This window comes from Chiloscyllium punctatum, chromosome 45 (genome assembly GCF_047496795.1).
Source record: "Chiloscyllium punctatum isolate Juve2018m chromosome 45, sChiPun1.3, whole genome shotgun sequence".
Taxonomy (NCBI): domain Eukaryota; kingdom Metazoa; phylum Chordata; class Chondrichthyes; order Orectolobiformes; family Hemiscylliidae; genus Chiloscyllium; species Chiloscyllium punctatum.
The window spans coordinates 38,541,289-38,557,131 of record NC_092783.1 but is presented as its reverse complement, the minus strand read 5'-3'; the positions used below and the strand labels follow the sequence as shown (position 1 = coordinate 38,557,131).

Here is a 15,843-nt window from a genome sequence, read left to right as displayed (position 1 = left end):
AGGAATGGGCCCTTTGGCCCTCGATGTTAAACGAAACCCTTCTGCCTGCCCCTGGTCTATATTCTCCCATTTCTTGCATATTCACATGCTGATTGTAAAGTTCCATAAATGCTCTCATCGTATCTGCCTCCACCACAACCCCTTTCCAGACTCCTACCACTATGCATTTAAAAAAAAACTTGGCCCTCACATCTCCTTTGAATTTTCTCTCTCTTGTTTTAAAGGCATGCCCCTTAGTTTTAGCCATTTCAACCCTGGGATAAAGATTCTGACCGTCAACCCTATCTGTGCATCTCATAATTTTATAGACTTCCATCAAGTCTCCCATGAGCCTCTGCCGTTCCAGAGAAAACAACCAGAGTTTTTCTCACCTGTCCTTATAGCTCAAACCTTCTAATCCAGGCAGCGTCCTGGTAAACCCCTTCTGCATCCTCTCCAAAGCCTCCATGTTCTTCCTGGCAGTACTCCAAACGTGGCCTAATCAAAGTCTCATAAAGATGTAGTGCAACATCCTGAGTCTTGTACTGATTTCTCTGACTAATAAAAGTAAGCATGCCATACGCTTTCTTTACCATCGTATCTACCTTCATGGCCACTTTCAGGGAGCTTATGGACTTGAACCCCTTGATCCCTCTGAGCATCAATGCAATTCATAGTCCCACTGTTAACTGTATACTTTACCTTAACATTTGGTCTCCCAAAGTGCGCCACCTTACACTTACCCAGATTTTAATCTGCATCTGCTTTTTCTCCACCCATATACGCAACTGATCTGTACCCTGCTGTGTCCTTTTACAGTCTTCCACACTATCCACAAGTCCACCGATCTTTGTATCATCTGCAAATTTATTAATCCACCCATCTACATTTTCATGCAAGTCATTTATATATATATATATATATATATATATATATATCACAAACAACAAAGGTTCCAGTACACATCCCTGTGGAGCACCATTAGTCACAGACCTCCAACCTGGAAAGCACCCTTTGACCATTACCCTCTGCCTTCTATGGATAAGCCAATTCTGAATTCAAAAGGCCATGTCACCATGGGTCCCGGGCATCTTAATCTTCTCGGTGACCGGACCTGCACAAAGTCATGCTGACTTGCAACCCGATCTGCTTATCAGATAATAATCAATTGGGGCAAGATAATTCAAACCATTTGCAGCCATGCAGTCAACAGAAGAACTTTTATACTTACCCTGGAAATGTATTTTTGAGCATGCAACAACCTAACATTGAAAAATAGGGTGAATAGCTTTTCATAGCCGCTCATTAGCCTGTAGAGTATCACACGAAACAAATCTTTAGGAAGTATTTTCAAAAACGTCCCCAAGTGATTCTCTTACCCTTTCTATTTCAGCTATCATTCCTTTTGATAATTCGCTTGTGTCTCTGTGCACACTCTACGACAGTGACCAACTTTGTGAGATCAAAACAAGGGTGCTCTGCCAAATGAATGGGTTTGGAAGAGGTGATTTTTTTTTAAAAACGTAACAACATAAGTTACAAAATGAATATGGCAACATTTGGAATAATATGAGTGTGATAAAATTAAATGTAATTGTATTTAATCAAAATTGAAAGATCACAACTCAACAACTCCAAGCTCCTACAGCACATCTTCTAAGCTCACAATCTTCGCCACCTAGAAGGCCATAGGGTAGCAGATTTACGGGAATCACCACAACCATTGAATGTTATATTCCAAACTGCTCGCCATTCTGACTTGAAACTAAACCAAGAATTCCCTTCCCAACAGTCACTGGTAACTTGGCCATTGTTTTTGAGTATCTGACCACTGAGATCCTGGAGTGGGAGGGACAGTTTGACCTTAGATGGTGCAAGGGACCTACACTTTTCCCTGCCAGCAGCACACCACCCACAACAACAAAGAGCTCATGAGGATGCTAGATAAAGTCACGGTAGTACAGGAAGTATGTAATCCAAATCCAAGATGTGCTACAGCCCAAGGAAATTAAACATCCCAGCAAGCATTACACTTCAGGAGTGAGAATGAGAGAAAGATAAGAATTATGAATAAGGAAAAAAATTTGGTTCAGAAAAGATTTACAAGAATGTTGTCAGGTTTAGAGGATTTGAGCTATAGGGAGAGGCTGAACAGGCTGGGGCTGTTTTTCCTGGAGCGTCAGAGGCTGAAGGGGTGACCTTATAGAGGTTTACAAAATTATGAGAGGCATGGATAGGGTAAATAGACAAAGTCTTTTCCCCGGGGTCGGGAAATCCAGAACTAGAGGGCATAGGTTTAGGGTGAGAGGGGAAAGATATAAAAGAGACCTAAGGGGCAACTTTTTCACGCAGAGGGTGTATGGAATGAACGGCCAGAGGAAGTAGTGGAGCTGGTACAATTGCAACATTTAAGAGGCATCTAAATGGGTAAATGAATAGGAAGGATTTGGAGGGATATGGGCCGGGTGTTGGCAGGTGGGACTAGATTGGGTTGGGATATCTGGTCGGCATGGATGGGTTGGACCGAAGGGTCTGTTTCCATGCTGTACATCTCCAAGACCTAATTCATGTCTCAGAACCACAATTTTCCAATTCGCCACCAAACCTCACCCCCACCCACTGGAATTTGGGACTATCCAATTCTCACTCTATTTCCATCACATCTACTGGAAACATTGCTGCGGCAGATCTTGTGTCTACCAACCTTGCATCTGTTTCTCTCTCTCTCTCTCTCTTGCCTCCCCTCCCCCCGCAATCCCACCATAGACTCCAGGCTATCTCCCAAAGCCATTGTAACCCCCTACTACCTTTCATCACCATCTACATCATATCCCATGCCAATCTGAAACAGAATCATTTCTGGTTTTAGCTAGTGCTTTACAGTAATAGGAGCAAGTAAAGAGGGGTGGGAATGTTGGTAAAAAGAAGGTTGTTGAGTAAGGAAATGGGGGGGAACTGTTAGGAGAGAAGTGGGATTTGAGGATATGGATTGATGATAGATATGGGGAGTTGAGAGGGGCCATGAAGTGAAAGGGATGTGGGTGAACAATCAGATTGAGAAGGAGGATTAAGAAAAGGGTGTGATAGATGTGCATGGGAGAGAGAGAGGGCTTAGAGGTAGGTAGAGGGAGCAGGAAATGGGAGGAAGATTAAAAGGTGAGATGAGCAAGGGAGAACAGAGGAAAACTGAAAGACAGGACAGTGATATGTACTAAACTGCAGAAGTAGATCATTGGGGAGAAGGGAATGGACAGGGAAGGAGGAGAGAATAGCAGCAGTACAGGGATTCCAAAAGATAACCGAACAATAAAAATACTATATCACATAAATAACTTTAGTTAGTATAATAAGAATAATACTTGCATTTGGGGCTTGGAAAAATATCTTGTACTCAACAAAGTTCATTTCTTAAATTCTGTGTTTTCTGTATGTAACTTCAAAAATGTTTTTCCTTCTCTAGATTATTTCACGAGTGAGAAAGACAATAGACAATAGGTGCAGGAGTAGGCCATTCTGCCCTTTGCGCCTGCACCACCATTCAATATGATCATGGCTGATCATCCTTAATCAGTATCCTGTTCCTGCCTTATCTCCATAACCCTTGATTCCACTATCCTTGAGAACTCTATCCAACTCTTTCTTAAATGAATCCAGAGACTGGGCCTCCACTGCCCTCTGGGGCAGAGCATTCCACACAGCCACCACTCTCTGGGTGAAGAAGTTTCTCCTCATCTCTGTCCTAAATGGTCTACCCCGTATTTTTAAGCTGTGTCCTCTGGTTTGGCACTCACCCATCAGCGGAAACATGCTTCCTGCCTCCAGAGTGTCCAATCCTTTAATAATCTTATATGTCTCAATCAGATCCCCTCTCAGTCTTCTAAACTCAAGGGTATACGTGCCCAGTCGCTCCAGTCTTTCAGCATAAGGTAGTCCAGCCATTCCAGGAATTGACCTCGTGAACCTATGCTGCACTCCCTCAATAGCCAGAATGTCTTTCCTCAAATTTGGAGACCAGAACTGCACACAATACTCCAGGTGTGGTCTCACCAGGACTCAGTACAGCTGCAGAAGAGCCTCTTTGCTTCTATACTCAATCCCTCTTGTTATGAAGGCCAGCATGCTATTAGCCTTCTTCACTACCTGCTGTACCTGCATGCTTACCTTCATTGACTGGTGTACAAGAACACCCAGATCTCTTTGTACTGCCCCTTTACCTAAATTGATTCCATTTAGGTAGTAATCTGCCTTCTTTTTCTTGCCACCAAAGTGGATAAGCATCCATTTATCCACATTAAAGTGCATCTGCCATGCATCTGACCACTCACCTAACCTGTCCAGGTCACCCTGTAATCTCCTAACATTTCACCATGCCACCCAGCTTTGTATCATCAGCAAATTTGCTAATGTTATTACTAATACCATCTTCTTTCTCATTAATATATATTGTAAAAAGCTGCGGTCCCAGCACTGATCCCTGCTGTACCCTACTGGTCACTGCCTGCCATTCCGAAATGGAGCCGTTTATCACTACTTTGTTTCCTATCAGCCAACCAATTTTCAATCCAAGTTAGTACTTTGCCCCCAAAACCATGCACCCTAATTTTGCTCACTAAAGCTTTTATTCCAGGGTTATTCCTTGTCAGTTGATTTCTAATGACTTCAGTTGTTGCTGAGCATTTTAAAGGAAAATAAATGATAACAGTTGATGTGATTGGAAAGATATGTGGTTTCATTTTAGGATAATTGATTTCAGTAGATCATTATTAGGCGTTTAATAATGGCTGAATGTTTGAAATGCAGATCACTAGAAATGACTGTGATTAAATGGTGTTGAGTGTGAAATTTTGTTAAGATTTCCTGGTGGGTACCTAGAATGCTGTGATGAACATTATTCTACAGTATATATTTCTAAAAAATATTGAAATTTAATGCTAGTTACACTCACAAAGTTCACAGCTTCCGACTTGCAAGAAAGATGCCAACTGAATGCCAGATGTTTCTTAGTCTTATCATAAGGATTACAGTGAATACTGATCTAATTGAATCTGTACTTGTGGTTCCGATGGTGTAATTGTCAGTTAGCTGAGAGTATAATGTAGTTCCTTACTCTTGTCATAAACATTAGAGTCTACAGAAACCCTCATAATATATCTTTAATGCTGAATCGACATTCATCTCTGGGCTTGATATCAAACTAGAATGGGGTGATTTATTTCTTAGAAGTGTTGCGGCATCTGGAACTCCCATTTGATTGTGAGAGGTAAAATTTCAGCCAGCAGTGAACTGCTTTGAAATAATAGAGAATGGCATGCCGTTGTTCAGCAAATGCAGCAGCAGTGAAATTGAGTCATTGTGGTTTACTGCCTTATTTTGAACTCTAGTTGGCACAAACCAGCTGTTTAAAATGATTCAAAAATTCACTTCCCATGGCAAAAAAAAAGGGACAGCTCTTAGGACAACAGAATTCTTCAGTGGAACAGCAGAAAACAGAATTTTGAACAAAAGGTGGAATATAAATTTGACCATTAATTTATGGGAGTAAATCATTCGTTGTGTTATCAGGATGTGTGTCTTAATTACTGTAACACATATGAAGTAAATTTCCTTTCTTTTTGGGAGAAGCGTGAGCCTATTTAAAACCCAAGGCTGAACTAACTTGTTAAAAAAATACAGATTAAAATCCCTTATACACACAAGTTACTTTTAGCAAACATCACTCACAGATTAACATGACTTTCAATTGTAGTGTTTTGATTATTTGGTTAGTAAATATAGATATGGTTTTTTAACAATTGATATTGCCATATTACTAACTTTCATGATGTGGGAAGAATCTTGGAGCTTTGCAGAACTTGCAGCATAATAAAAAGCTGATCAGTTTGCTGACAAGTTACACTCTTGTGTCACAAGTGTCATTGTATCACAGACTCTAGACTCCAGCAATCGCTACATAATAGTGTCAGGACAATGCAATAGTCAATATAACACCATATTAACCTGTTGCAGAGAATCATTCCATCACTGACTTGAACTGATGTATGGTTGTTATTTATTACTTTTGCTGAAGCTGTTTATTCCAAAGCCATTCACTGCTGTCTGAGTTTTTTTTTACTTTACAAAGCAAAATAGATTTTTTTTTGAAAAGCAATAATATGAGGTACAACTAGACTGTGTAAGGTTGTACAATATAAAGAAAATGTGTTGCTTCTTGGGTTACATAAATCTGTCAGGTTTAATTTTTCAATTAAAGAATTTATTCCTTCAAGTTGATTATTGCCATCCCCAGCAGTTTTGACATAATACTGACAACAAGTCATACCTTGTAGCATGTTCAGTATCGGCAAAGCTCAGGTTCTACTTTGTTGTTCAGTACCAACTTCTTAAAATTAACCTTCACTATGACGTTACCATAAGTTTATTTGTGTTGTGTTCTATTCTAATGTCCAAATTTCAATGCCATTTCTCTGGTAGCTTCTGATACCTGGTGCAGTTTGAGCTTTTCTTTTCAGTTGAATGTTGTAGAATTGACACATGCCATTAACCAAATGGTAAGGAAATTAAGTTTCAGTTGAAATTTTTGTGGAGTTAAGTTAAATCATGATCTTTTTTGGAGTTAGCATAATTTACAAATATCCATGAAATAAAGTGGATATTAATGGAATAATAATTAATCCTAATTTTGACTTTTACTGGAATTTATCATTGTACTAAATTTAGACTGTGCTTATATGTAATTTTTTTTCAGTGAGGGAAAAATAACTGCAAACTCAAGTTTTATTTGTACCCGTTGAGTCTTAGATTGGGTTGGGATATCTGGTCAGCATGGACAGATTGGACCGAAGGGTCTGTTTCCATGCTGTACATCTCTATGACTCTATACATTTTTTTAATATAAATTCCGGAGATATATTTTTAAGGTGATTGATAAAATCTGCAGTTACTGAGGGAAGGGCAAACAAAAAATGCTGCTGTCACTGCATTAACAATAATGAAATATTATTATTATTTTTAAAAATTGGTGGTTATCGATTAACTTATAAAGAAAATTTGTTCTGCTTATTAACCTTTTGGGAGGTGACAAATAAAGAGATTTCTAGAGAAACCAAAGAATGGAGTTGAATTGATTACATATGTCATGAGTGTCTCTGGTATGCTTTATGCTCAGGACTACTATAAGTCCAGGAAAAAACATGTGATTTTTATTTTAAGCACAGTGTTAAGCATAATGCTGTTTTCACTATGTCTGGAACCTCCCAGTTGTGATTGCTAGTTCAGTACTATAAAAAGCCTCATATACTTCACAAATTGCAATTTACTACTAGTGAGTGGAGAGTAAATTCAATTTTATCTGAACCTTGAAGAGATGCCTCATTCAATTTGCAGTAGTCTTCGCAGCTATCGAATGTGAATATTGTATTGTTCTCATCCAGTAACTGAAGTGGCAAATTGTTAAAATACTTCATTTCTTATAATTGCCATTTGAGCCATATGATACCTTTAAAAACAAAGGTTCAAAAGCAGTGAATCTCCATTAGTGTTGATTTCTCTTTTATTACAAAAAAAACTCATTAAAATATTGATATGCCAAGCTTTGGTTCAATCCAAGAAATCTGTCAGGTTTAATTTTGCAAAATTGCAAACAGCCAAACTCATGAAATTGAGGAGGAACAGGATCTGTAGTGAAAACAGTAAGTAAATATTTCGCTGTACTAGAAAATGTATGGTATGATATACTTTTACTTTTACAATGATTGGGTAATGTTGGTGACTACTTTTTAATCAGTGACTTGGGATATTGATTTCGATGCTTCAGTGTGGTTCTCACCTATTTCAGTTGTGGCCACCTAGTTGAAGCCAATTCAAATTTTCATTTGAATTGGCCTTAAATGGAAAACCAACATAAGATTTCTCAAAAATATTTTTGACAAAAAGCACAATGGTACGTAGAAATAAAGTGTGTTATTGACTTCTGGAGGGATACACTTAGAAGGTTCCTGCAGAAATTTCCCATTGAGTATTGTCAAGATATTCAATAACAGAAACCATCACAACTGAGCAGAATATGTGCTCAAAATGTCTACATTTTAGTATTACTAGGTAGACGTCATTGTTGTACATCTGAACAAACTTCATTCCCTAACCACAAATATGGAAAACATCCGTAATTCTCCTTGTGCCATTTTTGATTGAAATTAGCCAATTTGTGCAGTTGCACCTGTTACCTACTGCTTTGTGACCCAGCTGCACTCTGCATTGGTTTAAAACTGGCCTAAGTTTCAACTAGCATTAAAAACGAATGGGTGATGAGAATTTTTTTATGGTTGAAGGTGAATTTCATGTGCTAATTGTTGTAACCATTTTTTTCCTCATAGAGCAAGTGCATATTCATTTCAGAAAATACGAAGTAGAGTACCTGCAATTTGCATTCCGGTGGATGAATAATTTGTTGATGAGGGAGCTGCCTCTCCGATGCACCATCCGACTCTGGGACACATACCAGGTGAATGTTGTAGAACTGTATTAAGGCTTCTTTGTTAGTGTCTGCTTTAAAATATCTTAGCTTTAATGTGAAGGAAACATTGTTTTTAATGCTAGTTGAAACTTAGGCCAGTTTTGAACCAATGCATTCAATGTTTCCAGCAAATCAACAAAGTTTGTAGCCTTGATTTGGGTTTATGCATTGCATGTTCCATTAAGTGTGAAAAATATAATAATTTAGGTTGAGTATGGGCAGAGATCAGTGGGTATGTTTGGTTCATGGGCCTGTGATCTCATTAATCTTAAGTCATTTATTTCTGATGATTTGAATAATAACAAAGAAGGATTAAGTGCATTTGTTATTTACTGTCTTTGCATGTGAAATGACAGTCAATTAACTTTTCTGAATGAATAAAGTTGAAAAACTCTTCTGTAACTCATATTTGTATGCAACTGATATCAGTAGATGAATCTTTAAAAAGGTATGGATTTTTTCTGCTTTTCAGTCATGTGAATATATAGTGCTGTGAATTGATAAAACAATTTCATAACCTGGTTATATATGACACCACTATTCATCAGTGCACTTTTAAAACTAAGCTTCTTTTGAATATATTCTCAATATTCCGTAACTTAATCCTCACATTTGTTGTTCATGTAGTGAATTAGCCTTTCGGGTCCTGGCTATATTTTGTGCATAGAAAACAGCAAGTTACCTACAGTGTTGTTCATGGTAAAGCGGAGAATGCGCTGTTCTAAAAGAGTTAAAAATCACACAACACCAAGTTATAGTCCAACTGGTTTAATTGGAAGCATACTAGCATGCGGAGCGTTGCTCCTTCATCAGGTGTTGTGGAGGGCTCAATCCTAACACACAGAATTTATAGCAAACGTTTTTGCTTTAAATTCTGTGTGTTAGGATTGAGCCCTCCACTACCACCTGATGAAGGAGCGACGCTCCGAAAGTTAGTGTGCTTCTGATTAAACCTGTTGGACTATAACCTAGTGTTGTGATTTTTAAATCTGTACACCCCAGTCCAACACCGGCATCTCCAAATCATGACTGTTCTAAAAGGTAAGCCATGTTTTAACACGTGGAACACAATGTGTTATGCAGGTAATTGAATCCCAATGGGTTGTCAACTTGTAGTGAAACAAAAGTAGGAGCTAAAGGGGATGAATGACCATAGCACAAAATGGACCAGTAGTTTATCAGCAGCCTGTTTTATATAAATATTTGATTTTTTTTCAATTATTTTTGATTTGAAGTCCTAATAGCTTTGTGAGCAAAATTGAAGTTATTTGGATTTATGGAGCAGTGGAAATGTGGATGCTCGATTGGATAAGGGACAGAAAATAAGTAGAAATTAATTATTATTGTTTAGTCTGGAGAGAAGTATAAATTGGTGTTTCTCAGGAGCCAATTCTAAGAGCTTTGCTTTCTTTACAGGGCATGATTTAAATATTTATTAGAATCCATTCTCTAACTTTGAGTTCTCTAATATATCCATAATCTTTAAGTACCAAAAGATTCTGGTTGGCCATTCGCACAATAATCTTGGAGCCGTGAATGTTGATAGAGAAAGAGGAAGTTGAAGGAGTTGGCGTACATATGGAAACAATTTTAATGAGGCAGCAAATTTGTGGAAGTAGAAGGGAACTAAACGTGGGTCTTTTGGACAAGCTTGGAATGACCTGAGGGCATGGAAGAAGAAGCCAGTTTGGGTTTTACTGACAGTGTTAAGAAATGAAGGATTAGAGAATCATAGTAGAACAGTGCAAGTTATTAACTGTGCCTTATGTACAAGTCTAGTTTTGGCTACTGTTACTTTTTTCAAAAAATGTCATGTTTTTAATACATTAAATATTAATTATATTTTTAAAAACTTCAAATTTTTTCCATTATTATATCAGCATTTAACTTTTGCTGACATGATATGAATCCTTTAATTCCTTCAGGTTTTTTTCATCACTATTCTACTTTGCACAGAATAGGTTGATAAATAACTAAATAGAAACGAGTGAAGGACTGAGACTAGCTAGATTGTGTGACAGAGGACCAGCATAGACCTAATTGGCCAAATATCCACTTGCTGTGTTGTAAATGACTCTGTAACATCTCAGGATTTTGAGTGTTTCCATCCTCTTTTACCTCTTTGTCCATAAGTTCCACTGTATTTCTTAATATGGGACTCCATTCATTGAAATGCTATTTGATGTGATAAAAGTCATTTGACTGTGGGTTGCATCATTACTTGTCAGTATTTTCTACCTCAAAGTCAGTTCTTCAGAGAGCTTTTCAGTTTGAAAAGAAGTTCCAAGTGCTGCTCATCCATTATCACTACATTATCTGTCATCAGTTTATGTAAGTAACAATGGATGTCAAGAGTCCTGGAATAAATTGTTGCTAATAGATTTTTAAAGGTTGCAATAAATTAATTTGGAAAGATCGGTGTGCTTTGTACTAACTTTGGAGTTAAAAACAATTTAAAAGACCACAGAATCTTGCATTTTGTATAACTCCACAAAGAAATTTGTTGTATTTATTATTATCTGTCAAAACAAAATCTGTAATATGATAAGATGTTACTTCGCATGTAACTTCTTTCACATCATAACTCGTCAGTGCTCCTAGGTGCTTTTACATTTGCCCTGACAAATAATGGACAGCTTTTCTTTCACAAGTTTTCTAGGCTCAGCCCCCCCACCCACATTTCAATTCTGACAGACCCCAATCTACTCCATCTAACATGTCAACCATGTGCAGCTCCCATTGTCTCTTGGCCTTAGCTCCCATTGGTATATCATTTATATTATGTTGATATGATCTGTATTGTACCAACTTTTGTATCCACATGATTACAGTGCTTAGCTGCAGCCTACTTTACATTGACTTGCCTTAATAGTATTGCCCTCAGCTTTTTACAGGCAAGAAACAGCTGTGATGCCCATTTGTGAGAGCCATTCAGAGTACAAGAAAAGATTAGAACTCAATAAACTGGAAAAAGGAACTTGAAAGAGCAAATGAAATGGTTACTAGAAAAGTACATGATTATTTTGGACCGTGCATGACATACAACGAGAAATAGCTAAAAATTTAAACATGAATGCCATTTTGAAAGTTAATTAAAAATAAAGTCAGAAGCAGAAGTCCATTTTAACTGGTGCATTTATTAAGATCAGCTAAATTGGCTAGTTTGTGTATTACAACTGTAAATTGCCTTAATCAACTCATCGTTGTGGGGTTTTTAGATTAGATTAGATTAGATTACTTAGTGTGGAAACAGGCCCTTCGGCCCAACAAGTCCACACCGCCCTGCCGAAGCGCAACCCACCCATACCCCTACATCTACCCCTACCTAACACTACGGGTAATTTAGCATGGCCAATTCACCTGACCTGCACATCTTTGGACTGTGGGAGGAAACCGGAGCACCCGGAGGAAACCCACGCAGACACAGGGAGAACGTGCAAACTCCACACGGTTAGTCGCCTGAGGCGGGAATTGAACCCGTATCTCTGGCGCTGTGAGGCAGCAGTGCTAACCTCTGTGCCACCGAGCCGCCCACCATGCTTTATATGATTGTCAGTGCTAGACTAGTATTAGTACATGCAGACATTAACTGGTTAGTGATGGGAGGGGAGGAAGCGTTTCTGTATCACAAGACGTACTGAAAAGAAACATTAGTCAGTTTGTATACTTGTGTGATTCATTATGAGAGTTATTCATGTATTGTGTCCTTTGTCACTTGAATCATTTGTCACTTGAATTAACTTCAGATTCAGGATCTAAAGCTGTGCAGAAGTTTTACTGCTGATCTTTATTTTAAAAGAATTCTTTCATCGTGATATCAAGTTAACTGTGTTCTAATTATGCAGCACATTATGGTCTGCTAGCAGTCTATGCTGACCTGTCAACTTTCAGTTGTTAATAACTGTATAAACTGAAATTCTGATCAGATCTTGGTATTCGCAAACATTATTGTTTTGTAAACCAGAATTAGTTTGAGTTATTGGGTGTGTTTAGCATACTTGCTTGTAAACACAACAAAATTCAACTGTTTAAAATCTGCCAGAAATTTTACATGAACCCTTTATGAAAGGTTGTCTTTGCTATCAATCATACAGTACCGAGGTGGAATAACACAATCCTGAAACATAATTTTGTTTGTACTTTTTTTTAATTTGAATTTCATTTTGTAATAGAGATTCTGTAATCAAAGATTGAGACAATGAACCTAATTAATTTTATCTATGATGTAGGATAATGTCATAGTGTTACTGAAATCTGCCTTTCTTTGCATTCAGACAAATATAATTATCTCTTATGGAAAGAAACCTGTGGAAAAGTTGTGCTTTAATTGTTTTTTTCATCATTAAGCAGCATGTTCTTGCAGTACTTAGAAACTCTGGCCTTTTCTGTGACAATCTCTTGGGCCTTTTGCTGCAGAAGTCAAACATGAAACTCATTTAATATTGCAGGGGATTCTTAAAGGAATTACATAATTTCCTAAACAATGCAACAAATGGCACACTCATCATTAAAATTGACGATCTCACAAGTGATTATCAATGAATTTCACAGCATTGAATAGTGTTACAACACGGTGGTAAACCCTTCTGCTAATTAAACCAAACACACAGAAATGCTAACCTCTGCTCATAATATGTTAAAGTATGAGTGACAGAGAACTACCCAAATTCCACTATTTAACAAAAAATATCAATTTTATTCTTTAAAGTGAACATTTAAACAACAACTATTTACAAGCCTAAGCCTCCTTTCTCTTGAAGGGTTGTTATCCTTCCCACGTTATAACAATATACTGATTCAATAAAGGCCTTATTAAATTTACAGAAACTCAATTTTCAAAACCAGACATTGGCTGTCATCTCTGGTGTCGATCTTTCTCTGTTTGTAAATCTTCCTGGGTTGTCTTCGGTCTTCTGCTGCACAGACTTTTCATATGAAAAAGGTATCTTTGATAAAATGTTTTCAGGCAGTCTGTCTGACAGTGGTGTGCTTTTGGACTAACTGTCCAAAATGCCTTCTCTTTATAATCCAAACATCGGATCGTCTCATTGGTTCGACATTGTCAAAACAGTAAAATTCAAATTCAATTGGGTTTTAGTATCTTGGGGCATAATTTAAACAGATCAGTTCAAATTAAACCAATGTGAAACTAAGTTACAGTGGTGCTGAAAAGGCATAGCATGTCAGGCAAGATCCAAGGAACAGGAAAATCGACATTTACATCAATTTTCCTGCTCCTCAGATGCTGGCTGACCTGCTGTGCTTTTCCAGCACCACTCTAATTTTGACTCTGATCTTCAGTATCTGCAATCCTCACTTTTGCTCAGTATCTACGTAGAGCCAATGGTTACATCCTAAAGTTATATCTTTTAATTCTCCAGTACACTCTTGCCAACTTTCACTCTGTCTTAACAATACAGTACACACCTTCAACTTCATAACAACAGTAAAATATTAGTCGAATATAATTTTAAATCCACTGAATCTGATGCAATTGTCATCCAGAATATAATCTATATCTTTGTCTCAATATACTTGGAAATACTTTATACAGGGTAATTTTCATTTTAACAGTGTCAAGTGTTTGTATGTTAATTTAATTTAAGCCTAAACACTATTTAAGCCTAAACACTAACTTTTGTTTCTTTCCTATTTATTCTTTGAATTCCTCCATAACCCAAAGGATATCATAATCTTTGAGAACAAGCGTTATCAAATCTGAATTTCCTGGCAATAAATAGTTTTTTTTTCTGAGAGCTAAGTTTTTTGTTGCTCAAATTTTAACTAGTACATTTCAGAACTGCTGCATATTAGAAATGGTTGAAATAGCGCATTAAAATAAGTGTAACAAGTTTGAAAGAATGTATATTTAAGTATGCAAGTGATCTAGTTTAGAGATCATAGACTCATTCTTTGAGGCTAAAGCATAGATTGGAGTGAAGAGTTAACTCTTAAAATCATAAAACGTTTTCTTAAATGCCCCTTTATCTTTTCTGTTTATAGCTTATTTTCCTGTCAGGATCTGAAGAAGGTGTGCATGTGGAAATGGGGCTTGGTCTCTTCATAGGGTACAGAATAGAGATTAATTAATTAGTACTGCCATCGGGGTAAATCATTGAAAATAGTTGTAAATATTAATTTTGAATGCCAACGTATAATGTGTTGATTTGCCAATTATATTAACATTTAATGGTTATAATTGCTCCACAAGGCTGTTGTGCAAAATATAGGAAAAGTATCCAATGCAATTTCAAATGATTTACAATTGTCAGAAAGAAATAATTCAATTTCCAGACTAACTGATGGCCAGAAAACTATTCTCAATGTTCAGTAAAATGATTTTAACCTGTTATGTTCCACAGAATGACTGCATTGACTGTTCTGCAGTGCTGTTATAATTCCGCTGAATTGAGTGCAATCAGTCAAATTGTGGTAGTATGCACATGCTGTCTGAGTTGCGGGAAGCTATATCTTTTAACATAGCCTAATTTATGATAGGGGAGGTCTTGTGCATTATCCCTGTTTCTGAACCCAAAGCTCCCTCTTTCTTCAGCAGTTGATGACCAAAGTTAGTGTGTTTACAATGCAATGAAATAGGCTAAGTATAAACCTGCCAATTCTTTCAACACATTTCAAAGTAGTGATAAGAACAGTAAGAAATCTGTTCAGCTTTGCAATGGAAAAAATGTTTGGGCTTCCACCATCCTATCCATAGTGCCACACTATAACCTTTGGAAAAGTTTCGAGAGCAACTTAACCTGCCTGAATGATTTGTATTCAACCACCAATGCACACGGTATTAACTGAGTTATTTGTAGAAATTTTCATAGAATCCTTACAATGCAGAAAGAGACCATTTGGCCAATTGAATCTGCAGTGATCCTCCAAACAGCATCCAACCCAGACCCAATCCCCACCCTGTCCCTGTACCCCACGTTAACACGGCTAACCCACCGAACATGAAAATCCCTGGACACTATGGGGCAATTTCCCAGGGCAAGTCCACTTATAGAGTCATAGAGATGTACAGCATGGAAAAAGACCCTTCGGTCCAAACCGTCCATGCCAACCAGATATCCCAACCCAATCTAGTCCCACCTGCCAGCACCCGGCCCATATCCCTCCAAACCCTTCCTATTCATGTGCCCATGCAAATGCCTCTTAAATGTTGCAATTGTATTAGCCTCCACCACTTCCTCTGGCATCTCATTCCATACATTTCCCACCCTCTGCATGAAAAAGTTGCCCCTTAGGTCTCTTTTATATCTTTCCCCTCTCACCCTAAACCTATGCCCTCTAGTTCTGGACTCCCCGACCCCAGGGAAAAGACTTTATCTATTTATCCTATCCAT

General features: G+C 37.7%; 1 protein-coding gene across 2 annotated transcripts in view; it reads left to right on the top strand.

Annotated features, from left to right (window-relative positions):
• LOC140467301 (TBC1 domain family member 22B-like) overlaps window positions 1-15,843 on the top strand; it is a 309,619-nt gene that overhangs the window by 219,414 nt on the left and 74,362 nt on the right. For both annotated transcript variants that reach the window (XM_072563569.1, XM_072563570.1), the window contains exon 11: window positions 8,352-8,479. In XM_072563569.1, the coding sequence (XP_072419670.1) occupies window positions 8,352-8,479 (128 nt within the window). The remainder of the gene's footprint in view (window positions 1-8,351; window positions 8,480-15,843) is intronic.